Source organism: Podarcis vaucheri (genome assembly GCF_965113315.1).
Source record: "Podarcis vaucheri genome assembly, chromosome: 1".
NCBI lineage: Eukaryota > Metazoa > Chordata > Lepidosauria > Squamata > Lacertidae > Podarcis > Podarcis vaucheri.
The window spans coordinates 6,437,419-6,457,885 of NC_138759.1; the positions used below are offsets into that span (position 1 = coordinate 6,437,419).

General features: G+C 49.6%; 1 protein-coding gene across 3 annotated transcripts in view; it reads left to right on the forward strand.

Moving 5' to 3' along the window:
- Positions 1-19,232, forward strand: part of FBXO34 (F-box protein 34) — a 53,517-nt gene extending 34,285 nt beyond the window's left edge. For all 3 annotated transcript variants that reach the window (XM_082217671.1, XM_082217672.1, XM_082217673.1), the window contains 2 exons: positions 14,994-15,203; positions 16,452-19,232. In XM_082217671.1, coding sequence (XP_082073797.1) covers positions 15,124-15,203; positions 16,452-18,525 — 2,154 coding nt within the window. In that variant the 5' untranslated portion in view covers positions 14,994-15,123 and the 3' untranslated portion in view covers positions 18,526-19,232. The remainder of the gene's footprint in view (positions 1-14,993; positions 15,204-16,451) is intronic.
- Positions 19,233-20,467: the final 1,235 nt, after the last annotated feature.

Genomic DNA, 20,467 nt, shown 5'->3' on the forward strand with positions numbered 1-20,467 from the left:
CTATGAGCAGATTCCAAGATTGCAGAGTGGGGTCCCCACCCATTTGATTTGGCTACAGCCTTTCGCTCCCATGAAAGCAGGGGCCGATTGTTCCGATTCCCTGTGTATATGTGCTTTGGCAAGGCTTGAAGGCACTTCCAATCACGGCTGCCCATTGTTGGCTTGCAGAAGTGGCCGCAAATGAAAAGGGTGCAGCCCCAGGGCAGTAAAGATTATGGGATTGTTCTCCTCCCTGCCCTGCCTCCCTTGTCTTACTACTACTACTTATTTCCATGACATACAACTTTCCCTTCAGCAACTTCCCTGCTGGGACTTCAGCCCAAAGACCACTTCTTGGTGGACAGGAATCTTTGCATCTCTCTGCCCCCCCACCCCAAAAAAATATTTTTTAGTTTGCTCTCTTCCTTTTGTGACCACGTTGGGGATTTCACAGGTGTTGCCCTTGGCCTCATTCCTACGTTTTGGAAGTTTTTAATGCCAATACTGCTTCTTGGTTTAAAAATAACAGCAGATATCAAGGAATTGAAATAGCGCACAGCTGGGTCCCATTTTCACACAGCACATTGTCTCGCTCCTACGGGAGATAGTGATGCAGCCACCAGCTTGGATGGCTTTAAAGAGGGATTAGACTAATTGTGGTTGTTGTTTAGTTGTTTAGTCGTGTCCGACTCTTCGTGACCCCATGGACCACAGCACACCAGACAAATTAACGGAGGATAAATTGGTAGAGCATAAGACTCTTAGTCACAGGGTTGTGGGTTCAAGTCCCAGGTTGGGCCAAAGGTTCCTTCATTTCAGGGGGTTGGACTAGATGATCCTCGTGGGCCCTTCCAACTCTACCGTTCTATAATTTCTCTGGTTCTAAGGGCTACTAGATGCCGTGGCTATGCACTGTCAGAGGCAGTAAATGCCTCCGAATACCAGTTGCTTGAAACTGGAGAATGGGAGATGTTCTGTTGTGCTCCGGTCCTGTTTGTGGGACAGGCCACTGTGAGAACAGGTTGCTGAAATAGACAGGCCTTTGGCCTGATCCTGCAAAGTGCTTATGTTAAATTCACTAGTCTGAGTTTAGAGCAGAGGTCAGCATCCTTTTTCAGCAGGGGGCCGGTCCACCGTCCCTCAGAGCATGTGGTGGGTGGGACTATTGGGGGGGGAATAAACGAATTCCTAGGCCCCACAAATAACCCAGAAATGCATTTTAAATAAAAAGACACATTCTATTCATGGAAAAACACGCTGATTCCCGGACCGTCTGCAGACTGGATTGAGAAGTCGAATGGGCCGCATCTGGCCCACGGACCTTAGGTTGCCAACCCCTGGTTTAGAGCGTGTACTCTTACCAGTGAGTATTTGGCCCTTAAGATTGGATTCTTATCTCATTATACATGACTAAGCCATTTTTCACCTTCTCACCCCTTGCCTTTTCCTGTAAGACCTATTGCAGTCGTTAAGAGTCGTCAACAGGCTCATCTCAGCTATCTGCCAATCTCCCATTCCCACCACCCTTCTAAGTAATACCCCTCCCCACCTTCTCACTATATAGAAGGACCTGGCAACTTCTGTTTCAGTGTATCTGAAGAAGTGTGCATGCACACGAAAGCTCATACCAAGAACTAACTTAGTTGGTCTTTAAGGTGCTACTGGAAGGAATTTTTTTATTTTGGCCCTTAAGAGTTTGCTAAAAAGCTCCAGAGCTGGATGGGCAGCTGAACAATATCCCTGGCATTTGGGCTTCCCTTTTTCGTGATTCAAAACCTCTATTTTAGAGCAAAGTCTAACCAGTCCTAGCTGGATCGAGCAGTCTGCTTGTTTTCTGGGATTCCTTTGAATGAAATGTACTTCATTTAAAAAGGAAAATAAAAGGAGAAGCTGAGTCATGATTTGTGAACATGATGAGTGATCTTTGCAGTCCTGTCAACAAAAACTATGTAATTACTAAGAAAAAGGGCTCCAGGTTCATCAGTAGATCACCTGTGAGATTGCAAAGAGTTTGCAGGATGTTTACCTTGAGGTTTGTGTGTTATTCCTCCTTTCTTCCTTGTTCCCTGAGAGCCAGTGTGGCGTAGTGGTTAAGAGCGGTAGACTCGTAATCTGGGGAACCGGGTTCGCGTCTCCGCTCCTCCACATGCAGCTGCTGGGTGACCTTGGGCCAGTCACACTTCTCTGAAGTCTCTCAGCCCCACTCACCTCACAGAGTGTTTGTTGTGGGGGAGGAAGGGAAAGGAGAATGTTAGCCGCTTTGAGACTCCTTAAAGGGAGTGAAAGGCGGGATATCAAATCCAAACTCCTCTTCTTCTTCTTCTGGTCTGGTGCCATTCTAGTGGTTTGATTCTCTGCGTTTTGGGATGGGACGGCGTGTTATAAGGAATCTTTTAAACCTCAGACTTTAAAGGCAGTTATTTCCAGACTTAACGAGAGGCTTTCATACTCTGAAACGCAGTTTGTGCTGTACTCTTGTGTGTATGTGTATGTGAGATTACTTCATTTCAGGGGGTTGGACTAGATGACTCTTGGGAGTCCGTACTCCTGTCCCTTGCTAATTCTGTGCCTCGGTGGCTAAACGTATTCTTGGGCAGAGTAAAGTCCACTTTGCTCCTTCCCCAGGTCCTGCAGATGCTGTACTACCTAGAGCTAAGCCATGGCGTGACATAGCACTGTGTCCAAAGCTGGGATCATGGTTCGTCTCCAGCTCCAGCTCGTGGTTTGTTTGGACTGGAGCAGGAGAAACCACAGCCCTGGGTTTGCACGCAATGCTAAGCCAAACCATGGCTTAGCTGAGGGTAGCCAAGCATCAGCAGAATCAAGAGAGGGTCAAAGCAGCCAGGATTTTTCCTGCTCAGTCATTCACACTTAGCCATGTGCTTCCATGTGAAGCAGGTCATTGTATGAAACTGATTTAGTGATTTTTACCGTGTTTTAAGAACCTTGCTTATACACCACTTTTGAACATGGGGAAGAAGTTTTAAATCAATGTCCAGTCTGGTGTTGGACTACAACTCCCATCAGTCCCAGTGAGTGTGGTCAATAATCAGGGATGATGGCAGTTGTAGTCTGGCAGCACATTGGCTACTGCACTATACTAGAGTAAGTCTGTGTCTACACACACAAACACACACTGAATCTTTCCTGGGATCCACAGCTGGTTCTTGGTTTCTCTGCAGTTAAAAGGAAACAATTCTTTAAAAAGTGGAGTGCGAGTGTCTTGCCTTTTAAAGACAACAATCCTGAATGGGGCAATTTTTTGTAGCCATTAGTTTCCCTGAGTGTGTGTGTGTGTGTGTTTGCAGCGCAACTCCTCTCACAGCCATGGGCTTTTTGCTGGTGGTCCAGCACATCATTTCATTCCTCTGTAGACTTTCCCCCCTCCATTCTTCAGGGTGTGAGGCTCTTGCAGCGACTTTCCAGATACTTGTCAGTGTGAGCTGGGAGGGTGTGTGTTTTAGTAGCGGTGATGAAAACAGCAGCCCCCAGCTGGAAAACTGTCAGCTCTCCAGTATCGGTGCTGTAAAACAATGCTGGGATCACCCAGAATGGAAAAAGCAAGCGGCTTGGATTTCCACACACACACACACACACACACACACACACTCCTTGGAAGAAGTGATTTGCACAAAGTCTTGCAGAATGTTTATTAGGGGCAGTGAAGACACTTGGAGGTTTCTCTGTGTCTCTTCCTCTCCAGCAAAGCAGCTTGGCCAGTCCCAGCTGGGAATCATAGAATTGTAGCATTGGGAGGGACCCTGAGGAATATGCAGCTGTCCCATACAGTGGTGCCCCGCAAGATGAACGCCTCGGAAGACGAAAAATGTGCTAGACGAAGGAGTTTTTCGTTTTCTTAGCCACTTCGCAAGACGCATTTCCCTATGGGCTTGCTTCGCAAAACAAAGCTTGCCCCGCAAGCTCCAGGGATAGCGGGGAAGCGCAGCGCGTCTTCCCCGCTGTCCCCGGACTTCTTTTGAAGCAAGGGGCGGCGGGGAGAAGATCGCTTCTCCCCGTTGCCAGCCCCGCAATCTCCGGGGACAGAGGGGAAGGCGCGCGCCTTCCCCTCTCTCCCCGGACCCCTTTTGAACCAAGGGGCGGCAACCGGGAGAAGCGATTCTCCCTGCTGCCCCTTCCCTTGCTTTAAAACAGGTCCGGGGACATTGCGGGGCAGGCAATGGGGAGAAGCAATCTTCTCCCCGCCGCCCCTTGCTTTAAACAGGTCCGGGAACAGAGGGGAAGGCGCGCGGCGCTTCCCCTCTGTCCCCGGACGGTCTCCATAGGAACACATTGATTGATTTTCAATGCATTCCTATGGGAAACCGTGCTTCGCAAGACGAAAAACTCGCAAGAAGAAAAAACTTGCGGAACGAATTAATTTTGTCTTGCGAGGCACCACTGTACAGGGATCAGACCTGCAGCCTTGATGTTAGTAGCACCATGCTACTAAAAACAGTTTCTATCCAAGAGCTGTGGCCTTTTTGAATGCTGTAAATCGATAGTGAGACCTGGGAGTTTGATGGGTGTGGGTGTGGGTGTGGTTGGAAGGTGGTTTGTTTGGTTGTTGCTGTTGTTTTGCTTTTGTTGTTTTTAAGGGATGGCATCCAATTTCGTTGCACTTGTGCAATGTTGCACTAGTGTAATGACAATAAAGAATCTATCTATCTATCTATCTATCTATCTATCTATCTATCTATCTATGCTCCAACCAACTGAGCTACCCAAAATCTTCCACAGCTGTGGGGAACATGCGATCCTCCGGATGCTGTCAGACTCCCACTACCCCAGCCAGTATGGCCAGTGGTCCTGGCGATGATGGGAGTTGTAGTCCAACAACCTCTGGAGGGTCCGTGGTTCCCCATGCCTGGTGCACGACAAAAGGAAGAGGCTGCATGTGTACAACATATGCACGCGACACTCAAATGGAAGTGGCCCCCTTGCTGCAGTGAGTGAGTGTGAGAGAAGGATGCCACAGTGATTTATTGCTTTCTCCTTTTTAGAGGTGGGGGTTAAACTAGGGTTACCAGACGTTCCTGGGGAACAGTCTCCGGATTTGCAAATCTGTCCCTGGACTAATTCTGTCTCCGGAATGCCCCCAGATTTGCAAATCTGTCCCGGGAAACGTGGCAGTGGCAGCCTGGTAGCGCAGTTGGCTCTGGCTGGCTTCAGGATCTGCTTGCTGCCGTGGCGCCCAACATTTTTCCATGCCGGAAGTCCCCATATGATGTGTTGCACACAAGACACATCATATGGGGGACTTCCAGGAGGCAAACTGGCAGGCGCCACGGCAGCGAGCAGCAAGCAGCTCCTGAAGCCAGCCAGAGCCAACTGCGCTACCAGGCTGGCTCTGGGCTGCTGACTGCCGCTGCCACTGCTGAAGGAGAACTGGGGATGTCTGGTGGTACAGATCTCCTGCCCCCTTCCCCCTTTGTTTTGAATGATCAGGGGAGGCTCGGGAGTTGTGGGCAGGCTGCCGTTGCCCAGTTTTTTTAAAACCTCTGCCCATTTATGTTTCACAGGGTGCAAAAGAAGGGCTTTGCACCTTTATGCAATATGCATGTGTGCTTGGGCCCAGGATCTTTTGCCTCACCATCCCCACTACTGACTCCCTGTTGCTACTCAGCAAAAAAAAGGGGGAGGGGTCCCCGGATTCATTGGAAAAAATCTGGTAACCATAGGTTAAACATTCACAAACAGCCACTCGTGATGTAGTTCTGAAACAACCGCAGGTAGCCAATAGTGTGTTGTTGTTGTTTAGTTGTTTAGTCGTGTCCGACTCTTCGTGACCCCCTGGACCAGAGCACGCCAGGCACTTCTGTCTTCCACTGCCTCCCGCAGTTTGGTCAAACTCATGCTAGTAGCTATCCAACACTATCCAACCATCTCGTCCTCTGTCGTCCCCTTCTCCTTGTGCCCTCCATTTTTCCCAACATCAGGGTCGTTTCCAGGGAGTCTTCTCTTCTCATGAGGTGGCCAAAGTATTGGAGCCTCAGCTTCAGGATCTGTCCTTCCAGTGATCACTCAGAATGGAGAGGTTTGATCTTCTTGCAGTCCATGGGCCTCTCAAGAGTCTCCTCCAGCACCATAATTCAAAAGAATCAATTCTTCGGCGATCAGCCTTCTTGATGGTCCAGCTCTCACTTCCATACATCACTACTGGGAAAACCATAGCTTTTACTATATGGACCTTTGTTGGCAAGGTGATGTCTCTGCTTTTTAAGATGCTGTCTAGGTTTGTCATTGCTTTTCTCCCAAGAAGCAGGCATCTTTTAATTTTGTGGCTGCTGTCACCATCTGCAGTGATCATGGAGCTCAAGAAAGTAAAATCTCTCACTGCCTGCATTTCTTCCCCTTCTATTTGCCAGGAGGTGATGGTGTAACTTGCCCATATTCTCCCTGTCGTTACCTGAAAGTTTGGTGGACGCAGAGTCTGGGGTTGGTGATGGGCATGGGCTGAGTGCTTCCTGGTCCTATTTTCCAGCTCTTTTGTATGCTCTTCCAGACATCAGGGGGAAACCAAGATCCCCCTGAACCTGCTAAGTTTCACGGCGGGGCGTAGGAAACACCTGGCGACGAGGCAAAGGAACAGATGAGGGATTCTTGCTTGTCCTTTGACTTCACTGAATTGTGACTGCACTGTTCACAAGGATCTGTTTCAAACGCAACCTTGGAGCATCAGTTTGCACAGCCCATCTGCAAGCCATCCTGTGTAAAGCAATTTACGTGGCAGTGCGTGGATGTGCAAACCAGCCATAAGGTTCTCAGAATTCATACAAGAGGCCATAGGAAGATGGTAAGCTGCCTCACATTGAGTCTAGCCATTGGTCCATCTAGCTCAGTACTGTCCACACTGACTGGCGGCAGTTATCACAAGGTTTCAGGCAGGGAATCTTTTCCAGCCCTACCCGAATATGCTGGAGACTGAACCCTGGACTCTTTTGCATGCAGCTCTGCCTCTGAGCTGCTTTTGACCTTCCTCATAGTGTTTCCTGGGCATATGCTGCCTCCCAAATATCTGAATGGTTCCCAGTTCCTTTTTCAGCTCTTAAATCTTCCTCCCTTCTTGCTGCATCAACAGCTTGGCTTCCAGAAGCAGCAGAATCCAAATCCTGCCAGACTGGAAATGTGTGTAGATTCAGTGTTTGCGGTGACAAGTGCTTTGCCAGCTCTTTGAATCAAGGCTTGAGGTGTTCCCCATTTTGCCTTAAAAACAGGTTATTCAGGAGGACACGAGAGAGCAAGTGGGAAATAAAACCTAAGTTATCAACATTCCTTAAGCTGTAAGTCACTTTCTGCTTTCGATGGAAAGTTAGCAATGTGGAAAGTGGCTGCTTATTTTTCTCCCAAAGCCCCTGATCTGCCTGGAGGTGGGCACTGCTGCTGTTCTTGTATAGTCCTCCTGGGCATCTCCTAAGCTTTGGCCCTAGTTAGATTTGAATCTCAAAAGAACCTAGTTGACTTTTTGAAAGGCCCATCAGGTTGAGATGCTTTGATTACCAGAACAGATAGAACATTGAATTGAATATCCTGGTTGAATGTCTTTCATCTACCACATCAGGCCACCCTGAAGCCTAATTGGGTGCATACAAATGGCACGCTCTATCAGCCATGAAGCGGCACTTTTGAAGATGTCAGGTATCAGAAGACTCCTTGTTTCTGCAGTCACAGATTACAAAGACCGACCGCCTAGAACAGGGACGTCCAAAGTCCGTTTCGGGGGCCTAATCCTGCCCGTCGGTTGGTTTAATCCAGCCCCTGTGGTGGTTTATTACCTGGGGTAAAATCCTAAAAAAAACCCTCATCAACTTCAACCCTAAAAAAAGTAAATAACTTTGGTCGGCCTTCACGTCATCAAACTGGCCCTCTTTGAAAAAAGTTTGGACACCACTGGCCTAGAAATTCTTCCTGAGACTGAGGGACCTTTACAAACGACCTGCAGCAGTGAAATGGTTGTAAGGAGCCTCCAAACTCTGTCACAGGTGATGGTTATACATGCTGGCATGCGTGGCTTCAGGCATGTGGGATTGGAGAGCCTTGGCCAAACCTTGCGGCCAGTTGCAGCTGTGTGTGTTTGTGCAGGTGCAATGTTTCTGCATGGCAGGGGTAGCTACTGTGGTGCCCTCCAGATTTTGTTGGACTGCAGCTCCCAGCATCCTTGATCATTGGTGTCCTGAACCCTGGTGTACCTGGCGACCAGTCCTGCTGGTATATACAGTCCCAAGGGCAAATGCTGGCAAGTGGTCCGGAAATACGGTCCGGGTTCAATGCAGCAAGCCAAGTCCAAAGTGCGACAGTCAGGGAACGCAGTCGAGGTTCAGTTCAGTGTCACAAACCGGCAGGACAATGGGGAAGAGGAAGGGAATCCCAGTGAAGGGTGCAGTCGTGATTGGTACATCCTGGGGCAAGCTGGGGGTGGAGAAGGAGAGGTTGGGGGCTTGGAAAGTACTCACAGGGCAACAGAGAAGGGCAAGGGGATCGGGGTCAGTGCACATGGACCAGGGGCCTCCGTCTCTGTGAACACGCAAGCAGGAACACAAAGGAGGAGGAAAACAACGTGTAGAAAGAAAACTCCCATAAGAACCTGTAATTAAAAATACCGATGCCTCCCCCTGAGCTTTTAATATTGGAGAACTTAAGCATGCTCGTAAATCCAAAGTTTTGTAAAAAAAAGTATACTTTTGTGTGTGTTCTGCTCTTTCCATTGCGTAGGGAGCAGTGGCAGGTCCGCTCTAGGACAGCGTTTCCCAAACTTGGGTCTCCACTGGTCCTGCTGGCTGGAGACCCAAGATTGGATAAACCCTGCTCAGGGAGGCTGAGGCAGACAAAGGCCCACAACCCAGCTCCCTAGCTGGCCAGGTGGGGCTCATTAGCTCTGGGAGGAGGGTTGTGATTCCTCAGCTGGATTAGGCTCTGGACAGGTGAGGTTCCCATGGCCTCGTCAAGCCCAGATCCTGCAGACCCAGCACCTCAGCTCTGCTCCCCTTTTAAGCCTTGACTCCGAGGCTGCTCCCTACGTCTCAGAACCTTCCGAGTTTGTGGAAATGGGGCTCCCTCTGGTTCATGTGCACTGACCCCCCCATTCCCTCACCATCCTCTGTCACCCCGTGAGTACCACCTACACCCCCAGCTGCTCTCATGGAGACCTGAAGGGGTCTTTTCTTTCCACCGAGTTGTATCCCATGCTGAATTCCCATTGCCTGCTGGGATGGAAGAGTTCAGGATGCAGAGCAAGCTTCTGCAAAATTGGGACCAGTTTGAGGATGGTCTTGCACTGCTTCTTATGGGAGTAACCATGATGGAACAATCAGACTGGGGACTCAAGCCCATCTCATCAGGTACACGAAGGTGGCATTGTAGTTGGCAGGTATAGAAACAAGAAAACTTTAAGGTGGGAGTTGAATGAGATGCAAAAATTACAGCCGGTGATAATTGGAACTTAATATATATGTTAAATAGGCACACCTTTAAGCCTTCATAGTGGCAGATTAGCGATTGCTACTGAGATGATTATATTAACACCTGCACATTTGCAAGACACAGTCCAAGATAATGCAGATATTGCTATCTGTGTAAGCAATTAACACATGTGGTGTGATTTAAAAAATGTTTGTCTCCAGTTAATCCACAAGTGATGGCATTAAACGTCTTGATGAATTCGGCAGTTTCATGTTGTCCTTCACTTGTTCCAGAGCAGCCACTTACAGAGTGTCCTGGGAGGTTGAGATGTTCTCCCTCTAGCTTTTATGGATATTGCCATTCCTGATGTCCGATTTGCGTCCACTCTTCAGCAGGCAAGATGCTAAACAAAGTAGTGGGTGAGGGGCAAGAGGATGAACATTGCACAAAAATTAGGCTGCCCTCATGGCTACAACATCAACCTAATTTTGGGCCCCCCCCTTATTTTTTATAAAGTCTCTCCTTTACTCCCCTGCTTTGAGTAACATATTTTTCTTGATGATGGGTCCTGGAGAATCCAAAAGCTTTGCCACTCTTTGGTGATAGCTTGGTTAGTCCCATAAAGTTATTGCTGAATTCTTGGTTTGCTTCTCCTTATGGACCTCCGTATGAACTCCTTATAGTACCTTTATTTTTTACCCCAAACCCCAATATATATATATAAATGGTAACACAGGGGTGTGGCTAATCAAAAAAATTAAAAATTGTATCTGAAGAAGTGTGCATGCACACGAAAGCTCATACCAAGAACTAACTTAGTTGGTCTTTAAGGTGCTACTGGAAGGAATTTTTTTATTCAGAAAAATTAAATAAGGGTGACTTTCCAGGAAGAAGAGAAGATGGCAGGGCTACATTCTGGTGCTGAGTTCAGTTGCTTTTCACAGGGTGAGATACGCTAACCACCTGCTCACATTTGATGGAAAACACACACACACACACACACACACACACACACACGGGCTGTGGCTTAAAAGAGTTTATTTCCAGAAAAGCACTGCAGATAAGAGGCAACACAAAGGACAAGATAGTACACTATTTTTTAGAACTGACCTTCCCCTGCACAAAGGAGGTGTGAGTGAATTTCTGTCGGCAAGAATGCCGTTCAGCATCTCATCTGTTCCACAAAGATAACGCACGTGAATTTGCCCCTTATCATCATCTCTCAAATGGAGAGTCATTTTCCACATAGCCAGACACGGTACAATAACAGAGTCTATCACTGCTGGTGGTATTCTGCAAACATCCCAGCGCCTCCTGTTGGGGTTTGCTTGTGCTTCTGCCTGCATGTTGGGGGAGGCAGCCACCTCTGATGCTGCGGCATTTGTCCTTTCCCACCGAATCTTAATAATAATAATAATAATAATAATAATAATAATAATAATAAATTTTACTTCTATCCCGCCCTCCCCAGCCGAAGCCGGGCTCAGGGCGGCTAACAACAATAAAATAGTACAACATCAGTATTCAGCTACGATCTCAGAGCCCTGTTGGTGCCCAGTACCGTATTTGTTGCCCTATAAGACTCACTTTTTCCCTTCTAAAAAGTAAGGGGAAATGTGTGTGCGTCTTATGGAGCGAATGCAGGCTGCGCAGCTCTTTCACTGCGCAGCGATCTCTCTTGCTGTTCTGGCTTCTGAGATTCAGAATTTTTTCTTCTTCTTGTTTTCCTCCTCCAAAAACTAGGTGCGTCTTGTGGTCTGGTGCGTCTTATAGAGCGATATAGAGCGAAAAATGCGGTGCTTCTCTCGTGCTTTTGTAAAGTGCCTTCTGGAGAACAGTATGATAGGGACAGCAGTGTTGGGTCTGGTAGGCATACAGTGCACAGATATTGAGCTGAGATGGGTAGTACAGGCAGTGGGAATAGGAGCAATGTGAGGAGGGCAAAGAGCGGAACAGGGCAGTGGTGACGCCCCCTCCCAACCATTGCAAGAATCCTTCTTGGGTTCTCCATCATCACGAGGCACCGTAAAAGCATTTCAGAGCTTTTCAGTTTGATCACGAAGACTAGGCACACTCTGTTTTCTTGCTAGATAATAAAACTGTAAGTCTGTCATCTCACTGCAGTTCCCATGGCCACCAGCAGGTGGCCATGGCAGTTCCAATGTGATGACAGACTAGCAGGAACACAAGCAGGCAGCATGGCTGGCAGGCACCCGAAAAGAGCTGTATAAAGGCATGTGGGAGGCACACCAGAGACCAGTTTGGCAAGCCGCTCTCTGAAGGAGGACAGACTGCGCTTGGACAGACAGCTCTCGGAAGCGCCTTCCACCCTCCTTTAAAAGATGCTGGGGGTTGGGACAAACTGTGAGGGGTGGTGGCTTCAGGCAAGCTGTGAGAGGGAAGAAGAGGGGTGGTTAAGGTATAAAGGGAGGGGCTTTGGTCGGGGGGGGAGGGCTTGGCAAAGCGGTGGCAGCCCCTTGTTTAAAAGGGATATCTTGTAGTAGTAGGGCTGCCTTCAGATATCTTTGGAAAGTCATGTAGTTACTCATCTCCTTGACATCTGGTGGGAGGGCGCCACCACCGAGAAGGCCCTCTGCCTGGTTCCCCGTAACCTCACTTCTTGCAAGGAGGGAACCGCCAGAAGGCCCTCAGCGCTGGACCTCACTGTCCAGGCTGAACGATGGGGGTGGAGACGCTCCTTCAGGTATACTGGACCGAGGCCGTTTAGGGCTTTATAGGTTAGCACCAACAGGAGCATTAGCTGTCAGAGTGTACTTTGGAATTTTTGCATTGAGGTGGGAGAGGGGAACGGGTCTTTGTATGCAACTTTTTGTAAGCCAATACCTCAAACCACTGAATACAGTGCAAAGTTTTATCTCTGCTTTCTGCTAGCAGTGGGGAAGAAAAGGAAATTTTGTATGAAAGATGGAAGATGTTTTGTTACATGACTTTTTGTTGTTGTTGTTTTCTTAAAGCAAAACTTAAAAACCTAAAACTAAATTTGCACTACATGTATAAAAATCAAGAGTTGGTTTTTAAAGAAAAATATGGCTTGTATATCCAAACTTCAGGGTATGTACTCAAATAAAATATTGTCAGAGCTAAGGGGGGGGGGAGGTTAGCACCCACCAACCCTTTGAATTGTGCTCGGAAATGTATTACAGTTTCCTAGTAGTAGTGTGGTGGCAGACCTACGCGTGTGTCTGCTTAGTCAGGGATTTTAGATCTGCAGAAATTTGGACTGAGTGCAGGAAGAGAGTCTAAACAAGGTTGTCGTTCTGAAGCACTTGACAAGATTCCGGATGTAGCGCTGCAGAGATGAAGGCTTACAAAGCCACGTGCTGCCACCTAATTGCCAGTACGGCCTGTTTAGCAACTCGGTGGCACGATTTCCTAGATACCAACCAGTATTTAACCAGATGACATTCCACTGCCTTGGCACTGACGAATCCATATATTTTTTCCAGCCCAGGGCTTGTTTTCCACCCTGGGCTCTGCCTGCAGGTCACGTGTTTGTGTCTGACGTTTTCCAGGCTTCCCTCCAGGTTCTCTCCAGTGGGGAGGCAAACGCTCTTGTGTGGAAAAACAACAATCCTACACTCAAGTGAATTGGGGGGCGGGGAGGTGCGTGGAAGGGGGAGAGGCACACATGCTGTAAGGAGCAGATTGGGAAAAAGTCCCCCAGCAGCTGTGCTTGTGCTCATTCTGCAGTCTCCTCAGCCCAAGGGGCTACCAAGGGCAGTCGCTCCTGTGGTGTGTCAGCCGGTACTCCTCTGAAATCCAATATGTTGCCTGGATTTTGAAAGTCAGCAGCATAAGCAGTTCTGCTGCTCCTACTTTCCACTTCCCTATAATGCGAGGGGTCTAAGGACCAGAAAAAGGGTGAAACATCGTATTATAGGACCAACCCATCCTTTGCCAAAAGACAATGGCAAGCTGTTTGATGCCACAGCATCCTTCTTCCCAAGGTGCAGTTGTTGAGAACGTGTGTGGCTTGGGGAGGGGGAGGATGGGACATTAGACTGCAGCTCAGGGGCAGAGTATATACACTGTGTGGGCAGGAGGTCCCAGGTTGTTGCCCTCCCTCTGTCCTGAGAGACAAAGAAGAGTGCCTCTGGGGGCAAAGTCAGTCTGCTGGAGAATCACAGCGCCTGCTGCGGCTGCAGAGACCAGCAACTCGTAACTGCTGCCTCCCGCGTTGTTTTTGCTGTGTTGGGAGCACCTAAGTGACATCCCTGGGTCTCAAGCCTGGATAGTGCATATGGAGGTCCTGGGCTGCCCAGATGACAAGACCCCGGTCTTGGCCTGGCTGATGTGGTCCAAAGGAAAGCAGAGCAATGTGTTTGGCTCCAGCTTGGCTGCAGGAGTTGCTGCAAGGAGGTGTGCAAGGCACCATCTAACAGGCTGTGTATCAGGTTTACTCCTTAGCCTTTTAACCCACCGAGGGTTTGACACCCATCAGCTCCCCTCATCTGGTTTAGCCGCTCAGTTGAAGCTGTTTCCTGGGGTGTGGCCACTGTGGCATGCTGACAGCTTCTAGGAGCCACAGGCGAGAGCTGAGTGCAGGGGACCGAAGGTGGACAAAGTGTCCCAGAAAGAGCACGATGTGTCTCCCAGCAGAGATACTACCCCCTCTCCTTAACACCCCATAAACCGCCATACATTACTAGGGAGACAAAACTCCTATCTGAAACCCTGGAGATTTGCTACCAGTTGTTGTAGACCAAGCGTGGCAATGGGATGATCTCCCATCATCCTTGACCACTGGCCATCCTGTCTGGGTGCAGTAACAACTGGAAGGCATCAGGGCAAGGCAGGCTGGTGGGTGTCAACTCTGTATGCTGCGCCCAAAGTCATCTGTGAGCAGGGGTGCCCTCTGGGTATTACTCGACTGCAGCTCCCATCATCCTTGACCACCGGGGAGTTGCAGTCCAACAACGGTGTGGTGCAGTGGTTAGAGTGTCAAGGCTAGGATTTGCAACACCAGGGTTCAAATCCCCACTTGGCCATGAAGCTCCTTGGGTGACCTTGGGCCAGTCACTGCCTCTCAGCCCAAGCTGCCTCACAGGTTTGTTGTGGTGGTTAAACGAGGAAGGGGAGAACCACCTTGTATTCAGTCTTCACTGGAGAGCCAGCGTGGTGTAGTGGTTAAGAGCGGTAGTCTCGTAATCTGGGGAACCGGGTTCGCGTCTCCGCTCCTCCGCATGCAGCTGCTGGGTGACCTTGGGCCAGTCACACTTCTCTGAAGTCTCTCAGCCCCACTCACCTCACAGAGTGTTTGTTGTGGGGGAGGAAGGGAAAGGAGAACGTTAGCCGCTTTTGAGACTCCTTCGGGTAGTGATAAAGCGGGATATCAAATGCAAACTCTTCTTCTTCTTCAGCTCCTTGGAGTAAAAAGTAAGGCATAAATGTGATAAATAATAATAAATAGACATGGCTGCATGAGGCGAGCCAGTTGCCTGACCCCTATAAGGCACCTTCCTGTATTTTTACGCTTAAAACATGCAGTTCCTTTAATAGCAGCCGCAATGCCGCTGGTGTGCATAACGCACAATGGTTTGTGTATCTTTGATGCGTTCTAACAACGCCTCTCTGTTTTCATTCCTCCCCCCCCCCAGCGTTTTTTAGGTGCCAAAGACCCAGTTGACCGCCGTGTGGAGCGAGATAAGTTCAGGCAGGAGCCCCGCCGGAGGACCGAGATGGATTGGCTGTGACAACCTGCCGCAGGTGGAGGTGGAGGGGAGAGTTATGATGAAGAGTTCCTGCCGAGCTGGCCTCCACCGGGAACTGCTGAATTCCACATCCTCCGCGTTGCACCCGGTCAAACGGTACGGTTAGATGCAGAGTCCCCATTTCTCTACCTCAGCTGCCTTCCGATAGGCTCTTGGTGGCTGAAAAACCCATTTTAAAGCAAGGATCCCAAGGAAACTGGGAGGGACACTGGATTCCTGGCAATTTATAGACTCGTTTTGGGTCCTAGGTGACTCTGATGTCTCCTACAAGGAAGGGGGTTTGTGTCAGAATTGCAAAGGGAAAGTATTTTATAGACTGGGTAGCTGACTAGAAAACAAGAAGCAGAGGATAGGAATAAGTCAGCTATTTTCCCAGTATGTACAGTCGTACATTGGAGGTCGAATGGAATCTGTTCTGGAAGTCCGTTCGACTTCCAAAACGTTTGAAAACCAAATCACTGCTTCTGATTGACTGCAGGAAGCTCCTGCAGCCAATCAGAAGCCATGGAAGCTCTGTCAGACGTTTGGGTTCCAAAATAACATTTGCAAACCGGAACAATCACTTCCAGGTTTGCAGCGTTCAGGAACCAAAACTTCCAGGGCGTTTAGGATCCAAGGTACCACTGTTCTTCATTATATATTTGTGTCCCTTGCCTGCCAAAGTAGGACCCTCGAAGCAGCTTATGACAACAATGATCGGTTAAAAAAACCCCAACACCCTAGGAAGGAAAAGCCACCCTCCTAAGATGTGTCTGGACCTTCATTTCTAACTCCCTTGTGCTAAGACAGAAGTTGCAGGACTCCTCCAAAACTTCATGGGTGCTTGAGAAATCATGCTAAGGTCATGGCTTAATTCTGGGTCAGCATTCTCTGTTCTGAAGTCCCGACAGGATGACGGGTCTTCCGCTCAGCCTTAGAAATAAAATCCAAACAAATAATCAATTTGAAAAATGAACTCAGTCTTGAGAGGCCGAAAATGAGTTTGTTCATTGTTACTGAAGTTCCTTCTTCCTGTAGTTTTAGGGTCCAATTTATGTCAGAGCCTTCCCCAAGCTAATACCTCCATCCCCCCAATATTTTGGACTAGAACTTCAATCCGCCCCAAGCAGCATGGACTGTAGCCAGGGGTGTCGTCCTCTCTCTGTTTCTCTCTCTCTCTCTCACACACGTGTTTATGTGTGTATGCACACATGTGCATGTATGAACACACAACTCCCTACCTACTCTATAAAAAAGCTATCCCATCTCCTCTTGATCTCTCAGCTCCTTGAGTACAAAAGCACACTTCAAAAATCATCAATGGTTTCAGTTTTTAATCCGTGCATTTCGCTCTCTTTTTCCTAGAATATCTGGCATGCACTTAAAGCCCTATCTCAAGTTACAGAAGAAAGAACGGCCTCTGGAAATAAGCCTGGACCCTCCCCGAAGCCCACCAATGAGCCAGCCGAGGTTGGCAAAAGAGGAGAAGCCCCGCAGCCCCGAGCCGAGCCTCTTTCCAGCCCCCTCTCTCCGGAAGCCATTGGGGACCCTCTCCCCCAACACCATCAGCAGCAGCAGCAGGAGCCACGCGGAAGGGCCCGGCGGGAAGGAGAGGAGAGCCGCTCTCCCGGCCACCATCCACCAGGGGGACGACGGAGAGGGGCCACTGGACATCTGGGCTATCGTGAAGCCGGGGAACACAAAGGAGAAGGTCGCCTTCTTTGCGGCCCAGCAATGTGGCGACCGCAGCCGGGTACTCTCTGTGAAGAACAAGAGCACCTGGGACATCGACGGGAGGTCCACTAAGCGCAGGAAAAAGTCGCTGGATATCAAGAAGGCCAAAGTCCACCTGGAAAGGATGAGGGAGGCCAGCGGGAGGTGCTACCAGCCTGAGCCATTTGCCTGCGGCATCGAGCACTGCTCTGTCCATAATGTGAATGACGGCCTGGAGGGGGGCTTCCCGGGACGGCCCCTGTCTGTCGTCGAGATGGTTGCTTTCTTGGAGCAAAGAGCCAGCGTCTTGCTGGCCGACTGCTCCAAAAACTGCCCCAGTGCCTCTGCTGTGACCAAGTTCCCTGGCCAGCCCAAAGCCGCTCCCCTAGCCTCTCCCGGACCTTTTCCCACCTCGGGAGTCTGTGAAGCTCCCTCTGAAAAGGCAGCCTGTGGGGCGAGCGGCAGCAGCAGCGATGGGGAGCAGCAGGCAGAGCCCCTTCGAGTGCTGGATATGGTGGCCAAGCTGGAGTCGGAGTGCCTCCGGCGCCAGAACGAACGCGAAGCAGGGTCACTCTCGAGGAACAACAGCTTCCGGCGGAACGTGGGGCGGATGCTGCTGGCAAGCGGGGCGCCCCCGGAGAACGACGCCGGCAAGGCGCCCCCAGAAGCTCCCAGCCAGGAAGAGCCCTGTCCGCCGCTGGAAGGCCAGCTATCTTCGATCGCAGACGCCCGTGCTGGGAATGGCCTTCTCGTGCTCGAGCAGGGAGGGTCGGTCTCCTCCAGCCCCGGCTGGCTCGGTTCTGAGAAGGCGAGCAAACCCACATATCCGGAAGCTGCCCAGGCGCCCCCACATTCCTTGCACAGCAGAAAAGCGACGGTTGATTGTACGCCGAAGGAGCCGGCCACTCTTCCCAGCCTGGCTCCCAACGCGCAAGTCAGAGAGTCCGTAAGCATTAGTATCTCTGTCACCAAGAGGGACGCCGGCTGCAGAGCCGCCCAGCCTTCCGACGCCGCCTTGGGCGAAGACCCTCTTCCGGGCAGACTCTTCTTGCTCCTGTCCAGGTGCGAGCCCCCCCAGGAGTGCCTGCGCTCAGGGGAGACCCTCCTCGAAGAGTGCCGAGGGGGCCCTCAAGGGAAGGAAACCTCCCTGGGCGATGAAGCCCTGCGCCTGCCCGCCCTCGCTCCCGGGGAGTCCCAGGAGGCGCCCTCGGAAAGCGCCCCGCAGGCCCTCGCCTCCTCGCGCCTGAAGCGGCAGAGATCTCACGACTTCCTGGAGACCAGGTTCAAAATCCAGCAGCTCCTGGAGCCGCAGCAGTACCTGCTTTTTCTGCCGCACCACATCATCGTCAAGATTTTTGGGCTGCTGCCCACCCGCAGCCTGGTGGCGCTCAAGTGCACCTGCGGGTACTTCAAGTTCCTCATCGGGTACTACAACATCCGGCCGGCCGACTCCCGCTGGGTCCGTGACCCCCGCTACCGGGAAGACCCCTGCAAGCAGTGCAAGAAGAAGTACACCAAGGGCGACGTCTCGCTGTGCCGCTGGCACCCCAAGCCCTATTGCCAGGCGCTGCCCTACGGACCCGGCTACTGGATGTGCTGCCACAGGTCCCAGAGGAGCGTCCCCGGCTGCAGGCTCGGCCTTCACGACAATCACTGGGTGCCTGCCTGCCACAGCTTTAACCGTGCTCTGCACAAGAAGCCCAGGGAGGCGGAAGAGGACTGTTAGCATGCCCTCCCTGGCGCAGTCTTTGTGGAGCCTCACATCCTGGGTGGGGAGGGAAAAAGATGTTTTATGCCTTGTGATGTTTACACTGTATATAATTTTGTGGGTGGTGTTTTTTTTTTGGTCCCCCTCCCCCTTTCTATTTCCCGCTTCCACAGGGCTATGAAGAAACTGCACATGACTTCTAAATCACAAGAGCCTTTTTTAACCTTTTAGAGAAAGAGAGAGAGAAATAGCCCTTCCGTGTACATAATATTCCCAGAATCTCCTTGTCCATCAGAGTGACTTGACAGCTGGTTGACCAACGTTGAAGATCACTACAACGCAGCTACGAGAGTGTTGCGGCTACAAGTCCCGTGTTGTCGTCGTTGTAAAAAGCAACAACTGTGTCTCATTTTCAAATCTGTATATCCTGTACAAAAATATACATATATAAATATATATAAATATAAATATATATTGAAAATGTTTCTGGAAGGAAACTCTAAATAGGTAAAAGAGGAATCTTCGAAAAGATGGTTTAACTGGACAACCTTAAAAAAATAGGCTAGAACAAATATTTGTTATATCTTAGGGTGGCAGCAAGCGAAAGAGGGGTGTTTTTCTTAGAGCAAAGAGTGTTGAGAAAAAGCTCTGGCTTCCTATGCCCACCTCACCTGACTTTTGTTTCATTTTTTTTTTTTACCTTAAAATAAAATGTGCATTCTGAATCTCGCTCTTGCTCACCTCTGTTTTCCTCTCAAGATTTTTCCTCGTTCATGCTCTCTCTCTTCAAAAGGGGTGGCATTGCAAGCATTCCGGCTATGTGAAAGTGTTGTGCGTTATGGTCAGAGAAACGGGGCCAGCCCAGGACACCTTGCTGCTTGGGGCAGGGTGGTGTGCCCTCCCTTTTCTGCATCCCCAAGCCCATGGACTGGTAGTTGGGTCTTGCCATACAGCCACCATAACGGAAGAATCTTCCACTACACCAGAAGGCAGCAGGTTAGTTTAGGGCATCCAGGACAAGGCCACACAGCCCTTGTGCATAGGAGGGCCATACAAGAGGATGTATCTACCACCTGGGGCAGTTGCCTTGTTTTGCCTAATGAAGACAGCTTATAGTTACAGATAGGTAGCCGTGTTGGTCTGCCATAGTCAAAATAAAAAAATTCCTTCCAGTAGCACCTTAAAGACGTGTGTATCTGAAGAAGTGTGCATGCACACGAAAGCTCATACCAAGAACTAACTTAGTTGGTCTCTAAGGTGCTACTGGAAGGAATTTTTTTATGAAGACAGCTTATGTAATTGAGGGATCTTGCACCTGATTTTGAATGACACTTCCCCTCTCCTGAGGTTATGTGTGACTCGGCCCACACAGTCCAGGGGGGATACAAGGAGCTTCAGGGAGAGGAGGGAAAGAACAAGATTGGTTGCATGACCTTCCACTCATGCAGCCATTGGACACAATCCCTCTGTATTTAGCCAGGGGATGTTGTATTTAGGACGGTGGGGGTGTTGAAAAACTAACTGGATTTTGAAATTTAAATGTGAATCTCAACCATTTCCGATTTAATTTTGCAAATGTCAAAAAACAGATGTGCACCTATGCTATGGAATGCACACTCAATTTTCAGACATTTACGAGGTTTTCCGGAATGCTCAAAATCAACATGGGCATGCTGATGTTTTCCAAATATTTAGGCATTCAGAGTTACATAACCTTCATAGAGTTTACTCCCAATTAATAGACGGTTGCGCACTTTGATCAGAGGCAGGTTGCAGCTGCTGCCTCGAGCGCAGTCGCTTCTCGCCACACACATGGATTTGACTGTTGGAACAACTTTTTGTTTTGAGAAGCAACTTCCCTCCAGCTCTGGAAGCTAACTTTGATTAATGGAAAAGTGTGTATTTTATTCGTAGAATCAAGTAGATGATTAAATTATGTAGTAGACAGTATATGGTTCAA